Source organism: Cyprinus carpio, chromosome B13 (assembly GCF_018340385.1).
Source record: "Cyprinus carpio isolate SPL01 chromosome B13, ASM1834038v1, whole genome shotgun sequence".
Lineage (NCBI taxonomy): Eukaryota > Metazoa > Chordata > Actinopteri > Cypriniformes > Cyprinidae > Cyprinus > Cyprinus carpio.
Genome location: NC_056609.1, coordinates 26,058,389 through 26,083,840, shown reverse-complemented (window position 1 = coordinate 26,083,840; position 25,452 = coordinate 26,058,389). Strand labels below are relative to the sequence as shown.

Sequence of the window (25,452 nt, the reverse complement as noted above, 5' to 3'; positions counted from 1 at the left end):
TTTTTGTAACGGATTAAACACCAACTAGTGGAATAAACATTCCTCATCTCTAGTTACCCGATACAGTATAAACACGAGAGCGCGTGTGTTGATGTTAGTCAGTGGAGCGTCACGATAAGACTGCATTATCACTCCCTTTTGTTAATTAACGTTACAAAAGTCAACCTGCATGTTCATGTTAAAATGTCAGTCTTACTAAAATATCAGACTGAATAATGTAAACTCTCTTTTTGTTCTCAGTATGACCCGTATAACTGCCCCAGTGATTTTGACTATCACACCGGTAAGTAACGTTATTGATTATCAGCTGTATGGCCGTTTTATATGGGTGTCTGTTTTTATTAATGCGTTGGTAATATTAAGCTTTTTGTAATCCTAATAAAGCTTATGAATAGATTGCATAGCTTCTAGACAGATGAGTGAGTAAATGTGTATGATTATAAAAGTGTGTGTGTGTGTTGTGCAGGCGACCCTAAAGCTGATCTGGCGTATGAACGTCAGTATGAGCACCAGCAGACATATCACGTGATCCCTGAGGTCATCAAGAACTTCCTGCAGTATTTTCATAAAACCATCTCAGACCTGATCGATCAGAAGGTTTACGAGCTTCAGGCCAACCGCGTGTCCAGCGAGAGCATCGAGCAGAAGATCTACGAGATCCAGGATGTGTATGAGAACAGGTGCACGGCCGTGCGGTCATAGTGTTGTTCTGATGTCTGGATATGTTGATTGAGCTTTTATCTCATTTTAGCTGGAACAAGCTGACCGAACGCTTCTTTAAGACCTCTCCGTGGCCGGAGGCAGAAGCCATCTCGTCCCTGGTTGGCAACGGTGAGTGATATTTGCTCATCAGAGGAATCAGAAGCGCTGAAGTGAATTTTTCTTTGCTGACGTGGGCATGTTGTTTTGTCTGTTACAGATGCAGTTTTCTTGATCCTCTACAAGGAGCTGTACTACAGGCACATCTACGCCAAAGTCAGCGTGAGTGTTTTTGCTCATCTGTCTCGTGGAATGACGACAAGAGTCTTTGTGAATATAGTTTTAGCTCGAGTCTGATTTGAAGAGCTGTCAATAATGAGGCTTTTTCTCTCGTGCAGGGAGGTCCAACTCTTGACCAGAGGTTTGAGTCCTACTACAATTACTGCAACCTCTTCAACTACATCCTCAGTGAGTGCAAACTCATTTACATGGGATGGAATTCAATTTGGGCAATATTTCAAATGTTTTGTGGAACAAATAAATAAACAATTTGAGCCACTTCAGCGTAAAATGATAAATATTAGGATATGCAGACAATGTATCTTCCTATTTGAGCAACATTTTAATGAACTCATTCTTTATATTTGTAGTTTTTTTTAAAATATTGTCAAAGTATATGCCATGATTTCCCTACTCGCTACAGTTCTAAAGTTTGGGCTCTTTTATTTATTCATTTTTTTTTTTTTTTTGAAAGACATTAATGCTTTTTTTTTCTCTCCCAGCAAGGATATGTTAAATTGATCAATAGTTACAGTACATTTGTAATGTTACAAAGGATTTCTTATTATTAAAAAAAAAAAAAAAATTTTGCTCTTTTTATCTTTCTATTCATTGCACAATCCTTAAATTGTATCACAGATTCCACAAAAATATTAAGCAGCACATCTGATGTTTAGATGACAACTTGATGATAAATATTTTTTAAGCAGCAATTTAGCATGATTTCTGAAGGATCATGTGACTCTGAACACTGGAGCAATGATGCTACAATTAACAATATGTGATATTGAAATTCTGCTTTGTCATCAAAGAAAAAAAATACTTTTTAAAATGCATTACAGTAGAAAACACTTATTTTAAATTGTAATAATATTTCACAATATTACTGTTTTTACTGTTTTTTTTTTTTTTTTTTATTAAGTAAAGGCAGCTTAATTCAAAATCATAAACATTTACTGACCCCAAACTTTTGAATGTTTGGGTTTTTATGTTTAGATCAGTCAGTCCGTTGAAGTAGTCAATTTAAATGGGTTTGATGGATGTACAACAGCACATTTAATGTGTTTAATGTTGTCAGATGCTGATGGACCAGCACCTCTGGAGCTTCCTAACCAGTGGTTATGGGACATAATTGATGAGTTCATTTACCAGGTAAGTTAGTTGAGAAGTCCTCTTATACTGCCGGCTTCTGTATTACTGATGTGTTCGTGTAGAAGTGAAGAATGACAGGTGCTGAGTTCTCTTTCTCCATTCTGCAGTTCCAGTCGTTCAGTCAGTATCGCTGTAAGACGGCCAAGAAGTCAGAGGAGGAGATCGAGTTCCTGAGGAGCAATCCCAAGATCTGGAACGTTCACAGCGTGCTGAATGTCCTTCACTCTCTGGTGGACAAGAGCAACATCAACGGTCAGCTGGAGGTGTACACTAGCGGAGGTGAAAAACGCCAACCAGCTCTCGTGCCTTGGTTTCTTGTTTAATTCAGATGTCAGTGTGACGCTGGTGTTTGTGTCACAGGTGACCCAGAGTCTGTGGCTGGAGAATACGGCCGTCACTCTCTCTATAAGATGCTGGGTTATTTCAGTCTGGTGGGATTGCTGAGGCTTCACTCTCTGCTGGGCGATTACTATCAGGCCATCAAAGTCCTGGAGAACATCGAGCTCAACAAGAAGGTAAGAAAATATCCCATTATTGTCACTGAGTGAGTACTATTGTCTCAAGACAAAAAAAACAAAACACATCTGGTTATGTTTTTCAGAGCATGTATTCACGTGTGCCTGAGTGTCAGATCACCACCTATTATTATGTGGGTTTCGCGTATCTGATGATGAGACGCTATCAGGATGCCATTCGTGTCTTCGCCAACATCCTGCTGTACATCCAGAGGACCCGAAACATGTTCCAGAGAACCACCTACAAGTATGAGATGGTCAGTGCTTTCTGTCTTCGTAGTATTGGTTGTTAGTATTTGGTTGTTAAAATTCTCAAATGACTCTATTACTGTAAAAAGGATAATGCTGATTACATACAAAGTGTAATTATTAAATTATGCAAATCCTGAAGAAGGTGCTGTAATTTTGTGCATTAATATTCCTGGTTTTACTTGAAGATTGTATTTCATGCTGTTGTACTTTCTGTTGTGTACTGTCATAATGGTGTGATGCTTAATTTAAATTGTGTATTGTTTTCTTAACAGATTAATAAACAGAATGAGCAGATGCATGGGCTGCTGGCCATCGCTCTCACTATGTACCCCATGCGCATCGACGAGAGCATCCACACACAGCTGCGCGAGAAATACGGAGACAAGATGCTCCGCATGCAGAAAGGGTGAGAACACACACATTATGCTAAGTTATGTATGTATGTGCTACCATACAAAACTTTGGGGATGGTAACACTTTTATTTTTTATGTTTGTGAAAGAAGCCTCTTAGGTTCACTGCATGTATTTGAACAAAAATACAGTAAAATGGTAATATTGTGAAATATTATTGCAATTTGAAATAACTTTTCTATTTCAATGTTTTTTATTTCTGTGATGAAATAAGATGAATGCTTGGGATATTTTCCAGGATTCTTTGATAAATAGAAAGTTCAGAAAAACAGCATTTATTTGAAATAAGTCATTTTTAATATTATAAATGTCTTTACTGTCACTTTTGATTAATTTAATACATCCTTGCTCAATTTAATGTTTAATGTTTTTTTTTTTTAATTACTGTCCCCAAAATTATTGATCAGAGCATATATTTTGATATTTTTAAAATGTATAATATATCATGTATAATTTATATAGACATTCATCTAAAATAAAAGGAGCAATTGAGTTTTTTTTCCTCCTCTTTTTCAGAGATCTTCAGGTGTTCGAGGAGTTGTTCAGCTTTGCCTGCCCCAAGTTTCTGTCACCCGTAGTTCCAAACTATGATAATGTTAATCCAAATTATCACAAAGAACCATTCCAGCAGCAGCTGAAGGTGTTTGCAGAGGAAGTGCAGCAGCAGGCGCAGCTCTCCACCATCCGCAGGTACAACAGTAGCTTATTCATGTTGAGGGCAGTTCTGTCTCTTTTGATGAAGAGCAAGAATTATATGATGATGTGTAATGAGCTCTCCTTCACTTTTAGCAATTGGCTATTAGAAAAGCTCTGAAATGTCCTCCGCTGACTCCATGTGTCTCTCTCAGTTTCCTGAAGCTCTACACCACCATGCCTGTGGCCAAACTGGCTGGGTTCCTGGACATGTCCGAGCAGGAGTTTCGCATCCAGCTGCTGGTCTTCAAACACAAGATGAAGAACCTGGTGTGGACCAGTGGCATCTCTGCTCTGGATGGAGAATTTCAGTCTGCCTCTGAGGTCGACTTCTACATTGACAAGGTGTGTGTGTGTTGAGTTTCTGTCTTTAAACTGCCAGATTGAACACTTTAATTTCTGAGATTAAATATAGGGTTACCATATTCATGATGCCAGTTGCCTTTTTATTTTTAATATAATATTCAGTAGGCTGGAGGGTTTTTTTTTACTGCCGAGTCACTCTAAAAGTGAATTCACTTGGTCTTCCACCAGGATATGATTCATATTGCAGACACCAAGGTTGCCCGTCGCTATGGAGATTTCTTTATTCGACAGATCCACAAGTTTGAGGAGGTATGTGCTCTTGGAATAATTTTTAAACATTTACATTTATGTAGATTTTCTATCACATAGCATGTCTATGTGGTCACATTTTAATTGTACCTCCTTTTATCTTCTGTAGCTTAACCGAACGCTGAAAAAAATGCCTCTGACTGGTGCCTCTTCTGGTTCGAGCACCTCCACATCACGTGCCACATAATGCAGATCCCACCAGAAGAACTAATCAAACCCTGATTTGATCTGACTGTGATATCCACCAATCACAGGCTAACCCAGACTTCTCAACCAATCAGGAACCACCTTTGATACACTTTTACCAATCGGAGGCCATTTCTGAACTATAATGTAAGCCCTTTCAGTTCATTTTCATCGACTTGCTCTGGACACAAGTGAAACTAATGGAAGTCTGGTTTTCTAAACAATAAATTTTGATGTGGCTGAACTGTAGTTTAGAGTCGTCTTTGAGTTAACATCTTAAATATAGTGGGCCTGAACCTAAATTCTTAAATTATTTATAAACTGTTCTTGTGTAAATTACCACATTAAATTTAGTGACAATTTACATAATGTTCATGTTTCATAAATGAGGCTATAAGTATCTGTTTACACTTACATTTTACAAACATGAAGGCCTGCTATTCTAGTATAAATGCCCCTAGGTGGCAGAAGAATCTTCGTATTCACTTAAGCATAATCTAGCAAGAGGATTAAAAACAATACAAAATTACATTTTTCTTTCAATTTATTTTGGACAACTTTGGGCTCACAACATATTCCAACAAAAAATACCTTCCACTTTGACAGTGGCATTTTTATGGGTGTCAGGATTGTGTAATCGTTTTAATACACTATTCAATAAGTAATAGGACTTTTAAGATATTCCATTTTCTGTCAGTGCAGTGTATATGTGTATCATGGGCCATGTAACTCTCTTTAATATCCTGCTGCTGGGCTTTAATACATAGAGGAATGCCGCCCTCATGATGTCTGCTGCTTTGGTCAATACTTTATAATCTTCAGGACCTTAAGGCAAAACAGTTGCATATTTTTTTTTATTGAAACAGGATCCACAAAGATTTTCCATCTACAGCCTCAACGCTGGTGACTAGACAATAATGAGGGAAAAAAACCTTACAAAAAAAAAAGGGGGATAATGCCTTAAAAACAATGCCTTAAAACACACAATTTAAATAATCTGGTATAAAATGTTGAAAAATAAATACAATTAAATACAACCATTTATACTTAACTCTGTTTGGTAGGTCAACATTTTTCTTTTCCAAAAATATCTTTTGTAATCTTTATTTGTCTATATCAAAAAAGTAAAGGGAAATAAAGACATGGTATTTTCCCCCTTCTTAGGTGGCAGTGTTCTGTAAATGAACCATAATAGCTTGACTTTTATATTATAACGTTGACTTTTCCCTTTTTTTTTTTTTTTTAAAGGTAAAATTGAGTTATGGCATGACATGAACCTTTCAAGCACTAGTTTCACTATATATAGTTTCACTGCCGTTTTTATTCAAACACATGACACACACAAGTCCCTCAGTTCAAGCAAAAATGAAATGTTTTGTAGTCGACCAGACAAAACCTCTGGCCTCAGTGTTCAGTGGAAACAGTGTTTGGTCTGCTGACTGGCTTTCCTCGTTGGTCCATGGAACAGCTTTTTGTCCATTTTCTTGAATGCGGTCTTCCACTTTTTTCAGATAGTTCACAATTTTTTAAAGATAGAGTTCATTGAGTTCTTTTTGTAATGTCTTAAAAGTCACTATAAAGACACCGACACACAGCAGCTTGCAGTACAGTCTATGTTCTTGTGGTCGTTTCTTTATATCAAATGGGCTTTGCACACTTGTTAACCCATGGTTTATAAATAAATAAAGCACGTTTTTACATTGTTAATAATTTACTCTGGGTTTTATTAACAATGCATTGCTGAATTATCTGGATAATACTGTGACATTGACAGCATTTTGAAGTATGGGTATCGCAATAATACTTTAGCAGTAGCGATAGCTAAAAGTCAGCCATTTGTAGGTTGGATTGGGCGAAAAGACACGGCAACATGAGCGACATGGCGTGCGTTTAAGACGGGGATATCTATTTTTTGACCAATAAATTCATCTGGAAAAAAATTAAACTTTGTCTTTCTCTTTATTCCTTCCTTCCCTTTCTAGCTTGTTCTTATTTTAACAAATGCCTGAAACTTGGTATTACGAGCACTTCCTGTGTCTGTTTGCCTCTTTAAAAAGAATCGCTTTATGTATTCCCCAATTTAAAGTCGCTTTGGATAAAAGCGTCTTCAAAATGAATAAATGTTAATGCAATGGCAGATAAGGGAACTGTTTGGGACCCCTGCATAGAAATTTTGCAATCCTGCTTTGTGAATTTAAACACCAGAAAAACAACATACATACAAAAATAATAAAATAATTGTTTCTTATTCTCTCCAGTTAACATGTTTACCTTTACCTATACCATTGTTCAACATTTTTAAACATTGACTATTCTACTACACATATCATAAAAATATAATTCCTGTAGCCATACGAAGTGCATGAATATTTGAATGAATTCATTAACAATAGACAACCAGTTGTAAAACTCATCAACGTTTACTTGCACTGCACAGTTTCACTTTGTTTACCCATGGCTCTGCAATAAACAGTGCTAACTCTGTTTTAGCTTCAGAACCCAGAGTTAAACCCTTTTTCAATATCCAAGTGTGAAATAATGTTTAACCCAGGGTTAATCGAGGTGTGAAAAGCCCCAGAGATATACTCTCATAAGCAGTTCAAAGAGTTCATTATACACATACATCACCATGTTATTCCCTGGTGTCTCATTGAAATATGAAAAACTAAATAAAATCTAGTGTCCATATTCGGCCTTCCACTGGTCTGATAGTGCATTCATTGCCCCTTGTGTAGTTTGAGTGTGTGCGTTAAAGTCTCATTACTCTTGAAGTAGCTCTGACAAGATGAGCTGCCCTTGATTTGGGTGTTCCAGGTCCACACACACATCTACACACCCTCCTCACACCTGGCCCTTACAAACCTGAACTCTTCTCCACATTGCAGGAAAGAGTTTCCATTAAAAACAAGGAGCCAGGCATGCCATGCACATTGTAGTTTTCTCAGACCAGCGAGGCCTCGGCTAGTCATAATTCTGTGATCTCTAACGGACTACCAGACAGAGTGTCGGTGCCCTTGTTTCTGTGCAAAGGTGTGGATTTTGCAGATTCTGTTCGGGCATTGCGTTCAGCATACAGTCCACCATCTGCGTGCAAGGCTTCAAGGGAGCGTGCCAGAGCCCGCTGGTCATCTTCAGGCAGGCTGTTGAGGTCAGAGGTCAACAGCGTGCCTGTGCTGCCGTGAACCGCATGCACCCCGTCAGGACCCCTGAGCTCGATTGGGAGTTTGTGCTTGAAGCGAAGGGTTCCTCGACCTCCGACACCAACACGCTCATCATCATCTTCATCCAGGTCACTTTGGATCAGCTGAGAGATGGATGGATGAATAAAATGATTGAATGGAATTCATGCAATGATGGAGTGATGAATGCATGGATGGATGGATGGATGGTTGGGTTGGTGGGTTTATGGTTGGATGGTTAGATGGATCGATGGTGGATGGATGATTGTTTTTTTGGGTGGATGAAAGATTGAATTAATTTATGGATTGGTGAATGGATACAAGGAATGTAGGATACAATGATTAAACAATGAATGGAATGATGGAGTCATGAATAAACACATGGGGAATGTAATTATGTATAGATGCAATGGTAGTTGAATGCATGGATGGACAGATGCATGGACGAGTGGGTAAATGTTGGAGGAATTAATGGTTTGTTTAGTTGAATGTAATTATGGATGGTTGAATACATTTATGGATTGGTAGATGATGGAGCGATAAATGTGTGGATGATGGGATGGAGTTATCAATCAGATGGATGCATGGAATTATGTATTGGTAGATGAATAGATGGAGGCGTGTGGGTGAATAAAAGAAATGATGTATGCAATGATGGCATAATGAATAGATGCATTGTGGGATGGAATTGTTGATGGATGCAATTATAGATGGACACGTGGAATTTTGGTTTGGTAGATACATTGATGAATAAATGGATGCATGATGGTTGGGTAGAAGGAAGGATAGATGGAATGATAGATGATTAATATTATGGATTCAACAATACATATATGGAAATAGATTGGTAGATGGATGCATGGATGGATGCAAGACAATGTAAGGAAGAAGCAGAAAAATAACCATTAACAACAAAAAAAAATTACAATTTGGAAACAGTTTTAGAGGAAACAGAGAGAGCAGCAAACACATCTGTGAAGCAGTGGAGAACAGTGAGCAGGCTGTAAAACAGCCTGGGAAACATCAGCAGGGTCACATTACTCTGGACAGGAGGAGAACCCACGGGTTCTACTGAAAGGACAGGGTGGAGACGTAGTCAGCCAGCAGTGAGGAAGAGGGTGTAGAAGAAGAACAAACACAGCACCCTGTGACATCGCCCACCTCTGTGACTGAAGACTGGTCACCTTGGCTGGTTGACTTGGTGACCATGCGGGCGGCTAACAGCTTTTTGAGTCTCAGGTAGTCATCCAGAACCACCTTGAGCAGCGAGCCCTGATTGGATGGCAGTATTGGTCATGTAGTGTCTTATGAACTGAATCCTTTAGCATGATTCTGATATTTCACTTCATTAAGAACATGATCTCACTCCACATTTTATTATATTGGGTCCCAAACTGAGTTTAAGACAAAATAACACCATAAATGTTGATTCTAAACTGAAAATACATTTGAAATATGTTATAGTTTAGATTTGTGTCTAGGAATCAGGCCTCAAAAAGTACTGAAGCTCTATGATGATCCCATCTTCTATTTGTGCTATCAACGATTTTTATTGGTTTTCCTGTTTATGGTCTCCAACCTTTGACAGGTTCATCAGTAGCTCTGATATCAGATTTGGAGTGAATGTTCTCACCTTGATGGGCCCCTCTCTCATGATTTGTCCTAGTTTGGCGATGTTGTCATACTCCTGAATAGCAGCTCGTAGATATCGGTCATCCTCTGGTTTAGAGGCCTGAGGCTCACGTCCAAATGTACCCTGTAGAAGACGAGATATTTATTTAGTAGCCAATAAAGTGAAGATGACACTTAACCCTTAAAATGGCAAGACCATAAAGAGACATCAGAAAATACATTATTGCTATTTTCCATCTTATTGGGACTCAATTACAATTTCATGATTTTTTTTTTAAACTTGACTCTTTATTTTCTAATTTTAATGTTTGTATCCCCCAATTTTAGGGTATAAATTCACTGAACACAGAACATGTGCTTATCAATGCTTGTTACAACATTATAACAAATGGTTGTAATTCCTGAACGCTTTGGAATACAGACACAAAGCAGATTTTAAAAAAACATTGAAAAAAAAATACGTATAAAAAGGTTATAGTAGTTTAAATTTACGTTAAAGATAATGTTATATACTAAAAATGTATTTTATATAAAATAAATATTTTATAAAATATGTTGCACTCTAAAATTTCTATAAAATAAAAGCCATATGTCTAACCAAGTTATGTTCCAAATTTGAAGTTGATATCACAAAAAAAATGTGGTTCCTGTGAGATTTTGTTTTGGCACTATACGAAAAATAACCACTGCACAAACTTTTATGCAGTTTTCTGTCACAAATCAATCAATTTCTGTCATAATATCACTTCTATTACAAAACAGTCACTGAAAATGGAACCTTGACTGTCAGAAAGTCACTGTTACAAAAAGATTTGGTTTTGTAAAACACAAGCCACAAAATCTCACAAAGTCTGTTTTTATATCCTGATTTATACCCCTAAAAGGGTGATATATCCCCTGAGATACAAACATCTAGAGACAGATAACAAAAAAATTTACCCATTTAATTTTTTTAATTTCAATGTAAACCTAATAAGCTAATTGAACAACAGCTTTTTAAACAGGCAAGTCCCCTCCAACATGTGTAAATATGTGAACTAGATCAACTTTTATCAGAGTGAGTAGATTTTCCACTACAGGCGGACAAGCAATTCTGAACGCAACCCGTGAGCTAAACAAAGAATGTATAAACAAATATATCTAAATATTCACAACAAACTCCCTTTCAACATGAAACCAATAAATGAGACCTGCATTTTCCCTGCCTCTCCCCACAGCCTCTCAAATGTTTGTATCCCTCAGGATACGTCACCAGTTAAAGGGTTAAGTACCCCACAAAGGCAAGAGAAAACAAAGAGAAGGTCTAGGTTCTTGTGATGACAATACATGCACCATGGCATGATTCTGACAGTGTTTTTTTTTTTTTTAGTTTATTACATGTGTGCGAGCCGGGCTGTTCCAGAGGTCAGCAATGTCACTTAAGTCTTCAGGAAGGTCATCCTCATGCTCCGCCTGTGCCGCTAACTCCAGATTCCTGCAGAAAGGATCTAGCCACACTGGATTTGCTCTACAAACACATACAGAGAAAGAGACGCACTGTGATGCAATCAATTAAACCTTGCAATTTAGTCTGCTAGATAATAATCAACAACATATACAGAAAATATCACAAAAACAAAAACAATGTTAAAATTTCTACTACCTGTGATTATTTTAGCTGGAGCTCTGTTAACACATATACAGACAGGCTCATATCAACAACACCATTGTATCACTCACTCACCCTTCAAACGTGTACTTGTTTGTGTTGGGCATATCCAAAATATCCATCAACCCCTGATTTCCTGTAAATAAAGAGAGAAAACCAAACATGCTTTACCTTGACAACAAACACAAAGCCATGTTTGTTAAACTTCAACCCATGTGAGGATAAGTCTCCACTTCCTCCAAACAGAGGGATGGGACATTCCCAGCAACTTACCTGTGGAGCCAGCAACAATTGCCTTCAGCTTCCTTTTGTGCCTGTTAAAAACCAAAAATCTGGTTATGCACTGAACAGGAAGTGAGTGAACATGGCAACTGATGGAACAGGATTTGAAATGGTGCTTCTTTCTGTGAAAATCTAATGCTTGTAAATAAAGTACTCACACTGTGCGGTAATACCAGTTCATCAGGATAAACAACATGGCAGCAAGGAAGAGTAAAACTGCCAAGATGATAATGGCCATCTGAAAGAAATGAATAGGCATTCATGCTGTGTATAATGTATTCTTAATACAGCAAAAACATTGTATACACACACACACACACACACACACACACACACCTGTAAGGTGCTGAGGTCGTCAGGTGCACGAGCAGTCACAGCCGGCTGAACATCAAGAACGTTGTAGTTTCTAAACAGATTCCTCAACTGCTCCTTGTTCTCATCAATCATCTGAATCACCCTGAAAACCAATTCAGTGAATCAATCAATCAATCATCCTCAAAGGATCAAAGCAACTGCGGATGAGACTACTGCATTAATCAAATACAATAATCGATATAAAAAAATCAAGCAAGCTGTATAGTTCAAGAAACACCCATTTGATATGTATCGGTCATGTTTGGTATATAACTCTTACCTCTCCACATCTAGAATACGGTTGGTCTGCTTGTTGACTACATGAATCAGAACATCAGTTTGAGCGAAGTTCACTCTTCCCTTTTTATCCACATGAAACTATGGGAAAGAATGGTCATGACAGGAGAAATATTAGATATAACTGTAGAGAGAAGGTTGTAATTTAATTTCTCATGATAGTAATAATGACAGCACAAGCATGCATGTACCTGTACGTCATCAGTGTTGACTATGGCTCCTGTGATGTTTGAGAGCAGGTTTATGAACTCCTCTTGAAACAGTCGGACACGCTCTGGTATCTCATTAATGACGATTTTCACTCGTTGGTCGTCTCTGAGAATGTAAATGCCCACCAAGGTCACATCACTGTGTCCTGCCAGATCTCTCGCCAAAACCTCCACCACAAAATAACCCGGATCATAAGCCATAAACAGGTCAAACGTCCGGATGATTCCATCAGTCTCACCTGAAAAAAAAAAAAGAAGAGTCACTAAAAAAACAACACCAATCTTAATTAACTGACATTTCAACAGAAAGTTGAACAGTGTGTAAAGCACACACACCGATGATGAAGACGTTGCCCATGTCTTCAGAATCATTGGAATGCAGTTTGATGTAGCGGATAGACAAAATGTGATAAAGAACAAGACTGTTGTTGCCAATGTCATTATCAATTGCTTGAACCCGGATCAGATCTGAGCCCACTTTAGCATCCGCAGCCACACCTGACAGAGAAAGAGAGACAGGTAAGCTTACTTTTACTTATCTAAACAGGTATAGTACATACCACAGAGGCTGCCATAGGGATTGAATTAAAATAAAATGTAAAAAGCAATTAAAATATTTACATAATATACAAATAACATTTATTTTTATTTTTGTCACATTAAACTGTCTTGCCAATTTTTTTTACTATATTTTTATAACTTACTTATGCAGATTTTTCAGATTATAACTAGATCACAGAAGTTTATTTGACTAAATATATTTTGCAATTTCCAACGAAGATGATCGAAATTGAAAAGTGATTGAATCAATTTTAGATGAGTAGCAAAAGCAGAAGTAGAAGTTTAAGACCAAGGAGTTGCAAGCAGTAGAAAAGGTCAGTTTTAAGCAGATAGTGGTGCTAGAGGGTTTTAGACTAAATAAATAATTAATACAAAGTAAATGATAGATCAAAATTGAATGAACCTAAAAACAGTGGTGGGAAATTTAAAATGAATAAAAGCGATACCTAACAAATTGAAATTCAAAATTTTTTCAATAAATTAAATCAATTACTGTACTTGAGTATCTTTTTTTTTTTTTTGGATACTCTGTAGTTTTACTGAGTGTCAAAGATATTAGCAACTTTTTACTCTACTTCACTACATTTTTGAATAAGCATCTGTACTCTTTGCTCCACTACATTTGTAATGAGTGTTGCAATTACACATTACATTTTGCATGGCACCTAGCTTTTAGCGATATCACCAACTACAACCGGCAATGATGCCGAAACAGCACATTCAGTGAAAAAAGGCTATGAATTTTTTTATTTTACTTAACATTATTTTATTCATCCATTATACTGAAAATACCTTTTTGAAGGATCTTTTTTAATTTGCAAATTTGATATTGGTTTTAGAAAATGAACATGAATGCTTTCTTCACAAACCTCTTTATTGTTTTTGTTCTCTGTGCCTTGTCTTGGATTTTATGTCACTCCCAGTCTCCTTTGTTGTTTGTAGTCAGTTTGTAGTCTGTTTGTTCATTGGTTCGTCTTGATTAGTCTACCCAGGTGTGTCTTGTTATGCTTGCTATTCCCCCTGTGTTTATATACGCCTAGTGTTTCTTTAGTTCCTTGTGAGTTGTTGAGTGTAATGGAAGTCTGTTTATCCGTCAATCTGTTCTTTGGTCCCTGTGGTTTTTGATTTATTGTTTGTTCTAGGTTTTCCATTAAATACCTGTACACAGATCCTTGCCTCTGCCTGTTTTCTCCAGCTTCTCCACAACATTACAGTTTTTCACTGGCATGTCTCTTTTTATAGTGCCTTTTTTGAGCCTATATTTCATATAAGCACTGCTAAATTCAGATACGCTAAGACTTTTACCCAAGTTGTTTTGGAATTGGTGACTTAACTTGTAGTGGAGTAATTTTCACTGTAAGGTATCTGTACTTTTACTCAAGTATGGTTTAATATGGTAAAATAAAAACTTTGAAAATGGTTTCAAAATGCAACAAATCTGTTACCTGCAGTGTACTCCATCTTTGTGAATCTTGGAGACTGGTCGTTGATGTCCTCAAGGAAGATTCTTACTTCCTGTAATGTTGGGTCACGGCTTGGGTCAAGCACTTGGGCCCGCTGTGACCTTTGACTTCTCGGAGGAGACCAGCTTCGGTTACTGGAAGCTTTAACGATGATGGAATACACTGGGATTTCTTCCCGATCCAGGTCTTTTTTGACCCGTAGAACTCCGGCCACACTCATACCAAAGTTTCCCTCGGAATCGCCTCCTAGAAAAGAGCATCAGGAGTCATGCAGTTAATAAGATGTTTACACTGGCCATGTATAAAATACTACCAATGTTCTGCTTTGTTTAGAAGGAAAATTCAAAGTTTCTCGGAAAAATCTGAATTTCACCACTGATGCAACAAAATTGCGCAAACTGAGTAGTACATTTGTAACTGCAGGCGGAAATGTTCTATGAAGAAACGGCCCTGACCTATAGTAGCTGATCAAAGAATCATGGTTCATTAACCTTCATATACTGTATATTCATTCATGAATATGTTCAGCAAAGAGAGATTACTTGTCAGATACATTTTAATTCAGTAAAATCCAGGTATAATTCGCATTAACAGTCTCGAACAGCTGAACAGAGCCAAACACTGGATAAGCATGGTTTAATGATGTAAATGCTTCTATAGGGGTTTATTTTTGCTGTTTAATGTTGTGTCTGCACCTGCAATGAAATAGTAGACGATAGCATTAGAGCCTTCGTCTGCATCCACTGCACCAGTCACATTCCCCACAACGGTCCCAGGAGACGAGTGCTCAGGTACCGACAGAGACTGATACGGCAAACTTCCTCTCTGAAACACACACAACACTCAAAATTCAAGACTTAAGCAATAAGTGATGGGAAAACATTTTATGATGTAAAAGTCTCTTTAAAGCCTTCTGCATTATATTTGACATGCAAATTTCTAAGGCCTTTAAAAGAACAACATAATCAAAACTTTGCTGAAAACTTAATAGTTTTCACTTTTTTTAGCAATTTTTTTTTTTGGTAAACTTCTAATAACATCCACATACATGTGCCTTTCTGCTGCAAAATCTTACGCAAGAATTAACTTTTATATTGATAGTAATATTCAAGACAAACATTTACTAGACTGACGCAATGTAGGGTTACTTGATTATCCATTCATCATTTTTAGAAAAAATGTGAGCATTAAATACAATACATCAGGCTTTTGAGGAATGTGATTTACATCTCTTAGTCATAACTGCAGCACATTGCATTATGTGTTTTGTTCCATAATCAAAGTTTTGATCATAAAACCAAGCATTTAAATATCTTACTAAGGTATTATGGGGAGGAACAACTGATATTTATATGAATTTTATACTTTAGTGTATTATACTGATATAAAGATCTTATTGATTTACATTACAAGCTATCAGAATTTCAGATTAGCCAAATTTTTTTTGCCCTCTTTAAAAACTGGCGATTTTCTTTTCATATATTTTATGATTTTTTATTTTGTTATGTTAACCTCAGTTATTCCAGATTTTGACACCACAAAAGCAGTTATTTGCATATCCAAAAATACATTGTGTGGGTCAAATATTCTTTTATGCCTATCCTAACAAAGATCCCATGACATAGTTTTTAAATTTCCTACTGAAAGCTATATTTTTGATTAATATATGAATTGCTTTGGACAACTTTTTAAAGGCGATTTTCTCTGACGGGTCACATATTATATTATATCATCTCGGCCAAATATTCTCCTATCCTAACAAACCGTACATCAATGGAAAGCTTATTTATTCAGCTTTCAGATGATGCTGACCCTAATGACTGGTTTTGTAGTCTAGGGTCACATATTATATTATATTATATTATATTATATTATATTATATTATATTATATTATATTATATTATATTATATTAGGCATATTTAAAATATTTCATGAAATAAAATAGGTTTTTATGACTGTTATTTCATAGTCAGGTTTTACAGGACTAATATTAAACTGGCCAACTGGCCTATAGTCTGTACTTGAAAAATAGTGATATATCTGATAATCAAAATCAAATGATCAAAAAATTACCGGCGGTTTAAGAAAAACAGGTTCATTGTCGTCGATGTCAGACAAAGCCACCTGCAGTGGCTGCATGGTCTCATATGGGACAGGCTGCCCGAGGTCATACGCCACCACAACCAGCTGCACACCAATACAGAGATTTAAAGTGTTATTGCATTATTTTTGAAGGGTTTCTGCTGTTTTATTTTGAAATGTGTCTGGTTAGAAAGAAAGACTCACACTGTACAGGGGTTGTTTCTCTCTGTCCAGTTTAACTGCAGTGGTGATCACTCCATTCACTGCATCAATATGGAAGTTCTCCCAGTCCCTATTTCCTGCTCCAGTCTGCAGGAAGCTGTATCGGACTTCTCCGTTCACCCCCTCATCGTCGTCTGTGGCAAACACTTCATACACCACCAGCCCAGGAGGCTGTTCCTGCAACAACACACACAAAACACGACCGAATGTTCACTCATACATGATGTCTGACGCTGAACAAAAACAGGTCATCCAATCTCTCACAGTCCAGACCTCCATGTGACAGATCTGGGTCAAAGTATTGAGCTGTATTGAACAAAGTATGAAACATTCGCCCATGCAAGAGATTTCAGTCAGAATTAAAAGCAGGGAATCTCTTAATTTATATTTTTATGTGCTGATTAGTGCTTCTGACTCTAATCAAAGGCATTTCAAGGTTTTAAAGACTTGTCATTACTGCAAGAGGAACTTACAAAGTTTTCTCAAAGTTCTCAAAATACTATATGCTTATGATGACACTATGGTTGACTTCTCTCTGAATCACTGGGGTGGGTTTCATTACTTGTGTTCAGGAATAAAGGGCTTCAAAATGATTACAAAGATCTACAACACAATCTTTTTACTCTGGCTGTCAGACGTACACAGGAGGCTTGACCACACAAGCAAACAAAAGATCTCTACTGCATGTTTCAGCATGCAGCTAGACAGCTACATGTAATGGATATTCCTATGAAGTTCGTGTGATGTCAGAAAGACAACGTGGAAGACAAAAGAAGAGTGATGTTGGATAACTGAGAATACATCAAAGTGGTGGAGTTGTAATTTGTAGGATGAGTGAGAAAGCCTGCATTCACACATCATCACATTCCAACAAAGAAAATATGATTTAGTAATAAAAATGAGCGATTCGTTTTTTCACTGCTACACACCTCTAATATGTGCATGATAGTGCCATTGGCGGGTCGCACAAAGGTCGGCCTGTTATCATTGACATCTATGACGGTGATCTGAAGACTGGCGGTTCCCCAGAGAGGCGTCCTGCCATGATCGGTCGCCACCACAGTCAGATTAAACCTCTCAAAACTCTGCAGTAACCGCAGGGAGCGAATCAGCCCAGTGTCAGGATCCAGAGAGAACGCATCTGTGATAGAGAGAGGAAGAGACATCAGAAACATCATCAAACTATCTAGCCTTACTCGAGTGCGTTTATCAGATTGTACATGGAAAGTAAATTGAGAATGTCTTGAATTTCCAATTAATCACATGATTTTGAATTAAGGTAGCAAACACGGCGGTGAATAGTAAGTTAAAATAAAATTCTGAAAAGTTAAAATTATGTGTGTGTGCGTGTATGTACAATTTACTATAAAAAAGTTACAGAAATCCAATTCAATTAAAATTCCAAGAGGCAATTCTTTAATCTTAAATTTGCAACCCATGCATCTATATTTCTGTATATATGTGTGTGTGTGTGTGTGTGTGTGTGTGTGTGTGTGTGTGTGTGTGTGATTTACCCGCTCCAGGGCCCTGTAGGCTATAGGTAAGTAATGCATTCTCCCCCTCATCGAGGTCAATGGCTTTCATTGTGATCACTGATGTACCAACCGGCTCATTCTCAAACACACTAGTGGTGAAAACTCTCTCTGAGAAGCGTGGACGGAAATCATTTACATCCATCACTGTTAACTGCACCTGATAGATACAGAGAGAGAGAGAGAGAGAGATGGAGATCAGAGATCTGATACAGAGGTGTTAAAGCAGAGTAACAAAAGCTGTTTTGGTTGTTTTTCAAAGTTTTTGAGGTCAGCTCATGCAAAACTGTTCACATGAAACTGAAACTCTCTGTGCGAAAAATGCAAACATGTACAAGAAAGTTTGATATCTGAACTGGTTGGGAATACAGCAAGCCAACAATTCAAATTAAAACAGATAATGATGATACAGATCCTGAAACAGATACTGGCCATCTGGACTCACCAAAGCTGATTTGTAATTGCATTTTACTCACATTTGGAGCTTTTAGTAAGTCAATATTATGCAAAGTTTGCATTGAAAATTGCATCAGCTGATGGTATTTTAAATTTCTGCTTGTTTTGCTTCTATACTTCCCATTTCCTCATAACAACAGAGTGTGAATAGAGGAAGTGCAAGCTGAACACTTGGCCAACTCACAAACACTTCACATCTTGTGAAACCTCATTAAGCACAGCTTATCCTCTCTTCATGTCCTACTTAAACAGGAACTGGAAGTGAAGGAGACTCCGTCTTGACTGCCACAAAGTCTCTTGCTTAAATAATTTTATCCATGTTTGGCTTTTAATCCTGTGGTCAACTGGACTTTACAGTTTGCAGAACAGGTTGTTTGAATCCTGATTTCTCATTGAGATAAAATGACGACACAAGTTCATATTTTTGTGTCTGAAACGAGCCAGATCTAAACATTTTTATTTGGACATATGGTGCCTCAAAGTTCCTACTTTTGAGTTTGGAAGTAATAATTATGAAGTGATGTGGATCATATGATTTTTGAGGTAATTTCATATTTTTTCAGCTCATCCACACATTGCATGCACCTGCACAGAGTTTTCCCTGCGGTTGTTGGGGCTGCCTCCAGGGTTGTCCCTGGCGTAGGCTGTGAGTGTGTAACGGTCCTTGGTCTCTCTGTCCAGGGCAGACAGGATGTAGATGTCACCCTGATAACATAAGACATTGAAAATGAATACAAATGATATTATAAATGGGATTTGTCATTGTCTTTGTTTTCACACATAACACACTCACCGTAGTGGGTGTGATGCCAAACTTGCCCTCTCCATCCACTAACCCGTATTCAATGACAGAGAACAGGCCAGAGTCTGCATCTGTCGCACTCACGCTTACAATAATAGTGCCGAGTGCAACATCCTCAAAAATAGACTTCTGCACACACAAACATACACACACAAAATCTTCAGTTTAAATGTCTCTTTCCAAAGCTCGATTTGATGAAAAATATATAGAAAAAAGAACTGTAATACTGTTAAAAAAAAAAAAAAAGTTTTCTATTTTAATATATTTTAACATTTTCTTTATTCCTTTGATGCCAAGCTGAATTTTTAGCATCATTACTCAGGTCTTTAATGTCACATGATCGTTCAGAAATCATTCAAATGAAAATAATAAGAAACATTTCTTATTATTATCAATGTTGTGCTGCTTAATGTTTTTTTGTGGAAACTGTGAAAACCCTTTAGCAAAATCCCATTTAAATCCATTAGCTTCACATCTGTAATATCCTCTATCAGAATTAAAATACTTCCTGAATTGAGTAGGAAAGAAAAACATTCAATCTGCACAGTACCCTGTTTCTTTGGTTTGTACTGATTTACCTGATATAAAGGTTGTTGAAAGACTGGGTTGTTGTCGTTGACATCAACAATCCGCAGATAGACAGGAAGTTCAGCAAAGCGAGGAGGCGTGCCATGATCCTGAGCACGCACCGTGAAGTTTAACCACTGCACTTGTTCATAATCCACCGTCCGATTGGCCACAATTTTACCTGTGGAAAGTGATTTTGAAAAACATGCACCATGCAGATTAGAGATAAAATTAAATAGGCAAGACCCATTTTTCAAGCTTCAGTTTCTTAGGGTTTTGGGTTAACGTCAACAGAATGTTGTAGAAATGCGAATGTGTTTATGTGTGTAACCTGTAGATGGGTCTTCAAGTCTTATGTAGTCTCCACGGGGCAGGTGTAGGAGCTGATAGATGATCTGACCGTTGGGTCCTTTATCAGGATCCACAGCCGTCACCGACAGCAGTGTGGTACCAGGCACGGCACCCTCCAGAATCCTCTCGGAGAAGTTAGCTACCCCGAAAGGACGAAAACGAGGAGCGTTGTCATTCACATCCAGCACGTTGATGGTCAATTTGGCTGTGGACAGAAATAAAATTTTCTTTTAGCTCATATCCTGGAAATAGGAAAAGAAATTAAATTTCTCCCATTCAATGGAATCAAGGAAAACCTGTCAAAGTTGGTCACCAGCATGGTTTCTGGCAAACCTGCTTAACTTTGCTGGTCAAGCTCATTAATAAGCCTGGTGTGGACATACAGTAGTGCCCCACTAGTTAACATCACCTAGAGCACACACTGATCTTTTCAGTAGACTGCAATGTGATCAGTCTTAAAGTAATAGTTGTAGATGGAAATGAGTTTGTTTCTCTATCTGAACAGATTTGGCATTACAAGCATTACATCACTTGCTCACCAATGGATTCTCTGTAGTGAATGGGTGCCGTCAGAATGAGAGTTCGAAAAGCTGCTCAAAACATCATATTAATCCACAAGTATTGTTAATAAGCCACAAGCATATTTGCAAAAAAACATCTTTTTGCTTCACAAGTTATGGAGTGGTGTGGAGTAATGTGATGTTTTTATCAGCTGTTTGGACTCTCATTCTGACGGCACCCATTCACTACAGAGGATCCTTTGGTTATTTAAATTTCTCCAAATCTGCTCCAATGAACAAACACATCTACATCTTGGATGACCTGAGGGTGAGCAAATTAAATAGATGAAAAAATGAAAACAGGAGGGAGAGAAAGACAGAAAGTAAGTAAGTTAACAGAAAGATCTTTCTTACCGTTGGGTACACTGACGGACATGTCAATAATATCACTGGCGTTGTCATGCACTGATACAATGATCTCAAAAGTGGCAACCAGCTCTCGGTTCAAGGGGTTTCGTACAAAAACAGCACCTGAGAATAAAGATGGACACAAATATCAACACAACATGGTTCTCGGAAGTAAAAATCACATTCATTTTCTCCGTAGAAAATAGATTTTTAATAAAAATGTTTAGTTGCTGAATTCCAAATGAAGAGTTACATGTGATGTCTCTTAAGACATAATCGCTCACCTGTGTAAAAGTCAATTCCAAATGACTGCTGCAGCCCATCCACTGGATTATTCCCATCATCCTTTGCCTCCACAGAGATGATGTAATACTCCAGGCGAGGTCGTAGATCAGGGTCCTCAGCGGTGAGCGTAGCTACGACCTCTCCTGGCGGTGTTGACTCGTTAACGCTGATGGTATGTACAGGCCTTATGAAACGAGGACGGGAGTCGTTGACATCGTCTAGAATGACAGTTAATGTCGCCGTTCCCGAGAGAGAGGGTGTGCCTCGGTCAGTTGCTATGACAACTAGACGGTACGAGCTACGCTCCTCTCGGTCCAGTGTAGCATTGCCGACCACAACGGCACCAGAGAGAGCATCAACGATAAACCGGTCCTGAGCTCCGCTGTCTAAGCGGTACTGCAGCCAACCGTTAGAGCCCGCATCAGCATCACTCGCCGAGAGCTGCGTTACTACCACACCTGAAAATACACACAATAATACACAAAATACACTCTCTATGTATTCATTTTTAGTTTTAGCAATTTCTGTTTTTCATGCAATATTTGCATTTATATTTCCCTTAATTTTACTTTATTTCAGCATTATCTAAATTTAGAAACATATATATATATATTAGAAAGTAATACGTCTGCTAGTTTTTCTACCAGTTCATCCACCTGTATCAACTGTCTCTCTCACCTGTGGGGCTGTTTTCTGGCAGGCGTACAGTGAAACTGGATGGATTGAAGACAGGTGGGTTGTCGTTTATGTCGAGGATGGTGATAGTGAGTGGAACGGTGCTGTTCAAACCGCCCACATCCTCCCCAAGCAGAAACAGCTCCACCCGCGGCACAGAGAAAGCCTCCCGATCCAGCACAGCACCCCCACGCACTGATACCACCCCTAGAGGCACAGAGAGAGGGGGTGGGAAAGAGAACGTGTCATGAGCGGGAGTAGTGCTTGATTACAAGAAACTCTGTGGGTGTATGAAAGGTAGGAGGACTGATATCTTGTATAACTGATACCACAGATATAAAAGTATCTGCATGTTTAAAGGAATTAAATATAAGACCATTTAATCATAGGGAAAAATATCAATTTATAACCAACTTTGAAAAAAGAAACATTAAAGACAACTGCAAGTAAACTAAATAGTGCAAACTCTATTATTGCGCATCCCAACCAACCTGACAGAAAGAAAAAAAAACTACATCAAGGTGAGCATGCAAACTGAATATTAGCCTGTTTATATAATTTTGAAGATATCAACATATCTTCTTTAAAACGTCCTGACAAAACAGACATAACCCATAGCATCTGTGCTGAACTTCAGACCTGTGCGGGAGTCTACGGAGAAGAGGTCCACTCTGGTTCCCAGAAGACGATACCTCACCACTGCATTCTCCCCAATGTCTTTGTCCTCTGCTAGAACGGGGCCGTTTAGTATCAACACAGTGGTGCCTGATGGGCAGACAGACAGAGAGAGAGAGGGTCCGAGATTCGGCTTCAGAGGTTCAGCTTTGATCTCATGTTAAATGAGTCATAACCATCACTGTTCATCCTGTACATATGTTATAGTAGTCAACTTCGGCTGCCCAAGAGATTCATAATCTAGTTTTTCATGCTTACTTTCATGATTACCAAATAATGTCATACGTGTTATGCCACCTGAAATCCCAAATCACACCATTTACCACCATCTTGCTCAGATGGTGTTTAAAAGACAACTAATATTAAGAAAATGTTACTGATTTGATCTGCACTCAGATGTTACCAAAACTTGAATGACACTATAATGTTATTACTGTCTTCTGTAGAGCTGCCTTATTCCTGAATCAAATTGACAGTTTTACTTCAGAAATGAATCAACATTGAACTGAATTGAGCTGAATGATGATTAGCTTCTGTAGACCTGCTTACTACTGAACTGAATTTGTTTTATAATTGATGCACTTTGCAACATTATCACTGTTACTGAACTGAATTGTATCAACATTAAACTGAATAATGACAACCTTTAAGGCTTGTGCGTATCTATGGGTTACAGATTTGCATTATGTGAGCGATGATCAAATGTTAACATCAAATGTCAGAAACTTGAAGATTTTAAAAGAAGCCACTTTTTCAAATTTGGTTAATAAATGGTATTTTTGTTCTGAGTTCTGAAAGTTGCACAGTGTTTTAATAGTGCAATAAACTTGTGTTTTAAAAGATTTTTCATGACAAAGGCAATCAGCTCAGCTGTTTTAATCTCTGACATCCTTCTAAACGAGATAAAAAAGCTTTTCTTTTCTGCCCTTTCTTTGAAGAGAGGATCTATACACGATCTTCATTTCTGAGAATCAGGATGTGGTTAACAAGAACCTGTGGGTGAGTTTTCACTGATCTCGCCCCTGTAGCTAGACTGGGTGAAGATGGGCCTGTTGTCATTCACATCCAGTACTGTCACCACCAACAACTCTGAGTCCTGAGCAGAGAGAAAAGAGTCTCATGAGAGTGTTCACCTGAGGGTGCTGTGAAAGCTGGACATGCTGTGTTATTTACCCTGCGAGCGATACGAGGGTTGTCTGGGTTGTCTTTGACGGTGATGGTGAGGCTGTATTCAGCCACTCTCTCTCTGTCCAGTGGCCTGTTTACCTGGACCACACCTGACTGGAGGGAAGAGAACATTGGTCTGTTCACTCCTACATTATTATTTACATCTTTACATTACGTCTTATTCTTTTCTTCCCAATATCCCTCTGTCTCTTACGGTCTCATTAATGTAGAATGATCCATCACTGTTGCCGGCGGTGATGCTGTATGTGAGGAGAGCGTTGCGGCCGCTGTCCGAGTCTTGTGCCCGCACTTGAGTGATGGAGGTGTGGACCGGTGCTCCCTCACTCACGGTGGTGTTATAGGGTAAGTTGAGCAGGATGGGGTCGTTATCATTAATGTCCAACACCTGAATGCCCACTACCACCTGACAGAGAAAAACAAAAACACCAAATGAATTATGGGAAATATCTAAGTGATTCAGTGAATACGAATTTGCATTTAAAACATACTAAAAATAGTATCAAATAAATTCATTAATGTGGCTTGAAACATGCCATTTTCTTTTTTTGAAGTGTGTGTGATCATTCATGATTTATAGATTTGAAGGATTTCCTTTCAATGGTGAAGAATAGAAAAGGAATGGAAAAATGGGGATTTAAGGAAAATATTTAATTGTGTTCTTTCTGATACAAATTTAAATTGCACTTATTCTTTGTTTTAAAGTTCCAGGTTTGTTGTGTTTGTTTGTAGGGTTTCACAATTTGGCCAAAATGTTTTGTGAATATATATCAGTATGAGTAGAAAATAATAATAATAATAATATAAAATAAAATATGAAAAACAAATTGCTACGGTAATATTTTATTGTATACTGTATACAAATGCAATTTGAGGATTTAAGAAAAATAATCTAATAATATTTTAATTTTGTAAACCATACATGCTTTATATATTTGAAGCATTTTCTTAAAATGTTTTTAACAGTGGCAAAGAATGGACAAAAAGAGGCCAACAGAATTGGGGGAAAATCTAACTGTAATCTTTCTGATAAAAAAAGTAATTATTTGTTGATTTAATTTTATTTTTTAAGTTCCACGTTTGCTGTGTTCATTTGTATTAAAAAAAGAGAAAATAAATATTGCTATTGCACTGTAAAATAACAGATTGATTATTTAGAGGAAAAAAATAATAATAACTTTATTTTACAACACTAATATTTATGACCTTTAATTTCTTAATTTTCAAATGTTAAAACCATCTAACTTTTATTTTGGTGTACTACAGGGAGGCACAACAGATG

General features: G+C 37.7%; 2 protein-coding genes across 6 annotated transcripts in view; one reads left to right on the top strand and one right to left on the bottom strand.

Moving 5' to 3' along the window:
* The first annotated feature begins 91 nt into the window (after positions 1-91).
* LOC109074529 (eukaryotic translation initiation factor 3 subunit L) lies at positions 92-5,047 on the top strand. The gene is made up of 15 exons (XM_042736133.1): positions 92-97; positions 241-283; positions 467-680; positions 752-831; positions 920-981; positions 1,098-1,167; positions 2,057-2,130; positions 2,238-2,409; positions 2,491-2,645; positions 2,732-2,902; positions 3,170-3,303; positions 3,826-3,999; positions 4,158-4,347; positions 4,537-4,617; positions 4,727-5,047. The coding sequence occupies exons 1-15, from the start codon at positions 92-94 to the stop codon at positions 4,802-4,804; spliced, it is 1,704 nt and encodes a 567-aa protein (XP_042592067.1). The 3' UTR covers positions 4,805-5,047.
* A 2,034-nt stretch (positions 5,048-7,081) lies between these two features.
* Positions 7,082-25,452, bottom strand: part of cdh23 (cadherin-related 23) — a 233,072-nt gene continuing 214,701 nt past the window's right edge. For 3 of the 5 annotated variants that reach the window (XM_042737456.1, XM_042737458.1, XM_042737460.1), the window contains 28 exons: positions 24,367-24,576; positions 24,159-24,266; positions 23,979-24,081; positions 22,950-23,075; positions 22,314-22,517; positions 21,635-22,093; positions 21,357-21,473; positions 20,423-20,647; positions 20,103-20,272; positions 19,516-19,653; positions 19,308-19,427; positions 18,249-18,426; positions 17,664-17,875; positions 16,717-16,911; positions 16,504-16,617; positions 15,124-15,253; positions 14,411-14,674; positions 12,741-12,902; positions 12,387-12,643; positions 12,179-12,276; positions 11,881-12,001; positions 11,703-11,782; positions 11,536-11,576; positions 11,338-11,398; positions 10,992-11,121; positions 9,616-9,738; positions 9,144-9,254; positions 7,082-8,107 (listed from right to left, as the gene is read on the bottom strand). In XM_042737456.1, coding sequence (XP_042593390.1) covers positions 7,769-8,107; positions 9,144-9,254; positions 9,616-9,738; positions 10,992-11,121; positions 11,338-11,398; positions 11,536-11,576; positions 11,703-11,782; positions 11,881-12,001; positions 12,179-12,276; positions 12,387-12,643; positions 12,741-12,902; positions 14,411-14,674; positions 15,124-15,253; positions 16,504-16,617; positions 16,717-16,911; positions 17,664-17,875; positions 18,249-18,426; positions 19,308-19,427; positions 19,516-19,653; positions 20,103-20,272; positions 20,423-20,647; positions 21,357-21,473; positions 21,635-22,093; positions 22,314-22,517; positions 22,950-23,075; positions 23,979-24,081; positions 24,159-24,266; positions 24,367-24,576 — 4,596 coding nt within the window. In that variant the 3' untranslated portion in view covers positions 7,082-7,768. The remainder of the gene's footprint in view (positions 8,108-9,143; positions 9,255-9,615; positions 9,739-10,991; positions 11,122-11,337; positions 11,399-11,535; positions 11,577-11,702; positions 11,783-11,880; positions 12,002-12,178; positions 12,277-12,386; positions 12,644-12,740; positions 12,903-14,410; positions 14,675-15,123; positions 15,254-16,503; positions 16,618-16,716; positions 16,912-17,663; positions 17,876-18,248; positions 18,427-19,307; positions 19,428-19,515; positions 19,654-20,102; positions 20,273-20,422; positions 20,648-21,356; positions 21,474-21,634; positions 22,094-22,313; positions 22,518-22,949; positions 23,076-23,978; positions 24,082-24,158; positions 24,267-24,366; positions 24,577-25,452) is intronic. The other 2 variants (XM_042737459.1, XM_042737457.1) reach the window with 2 other exon arrangements.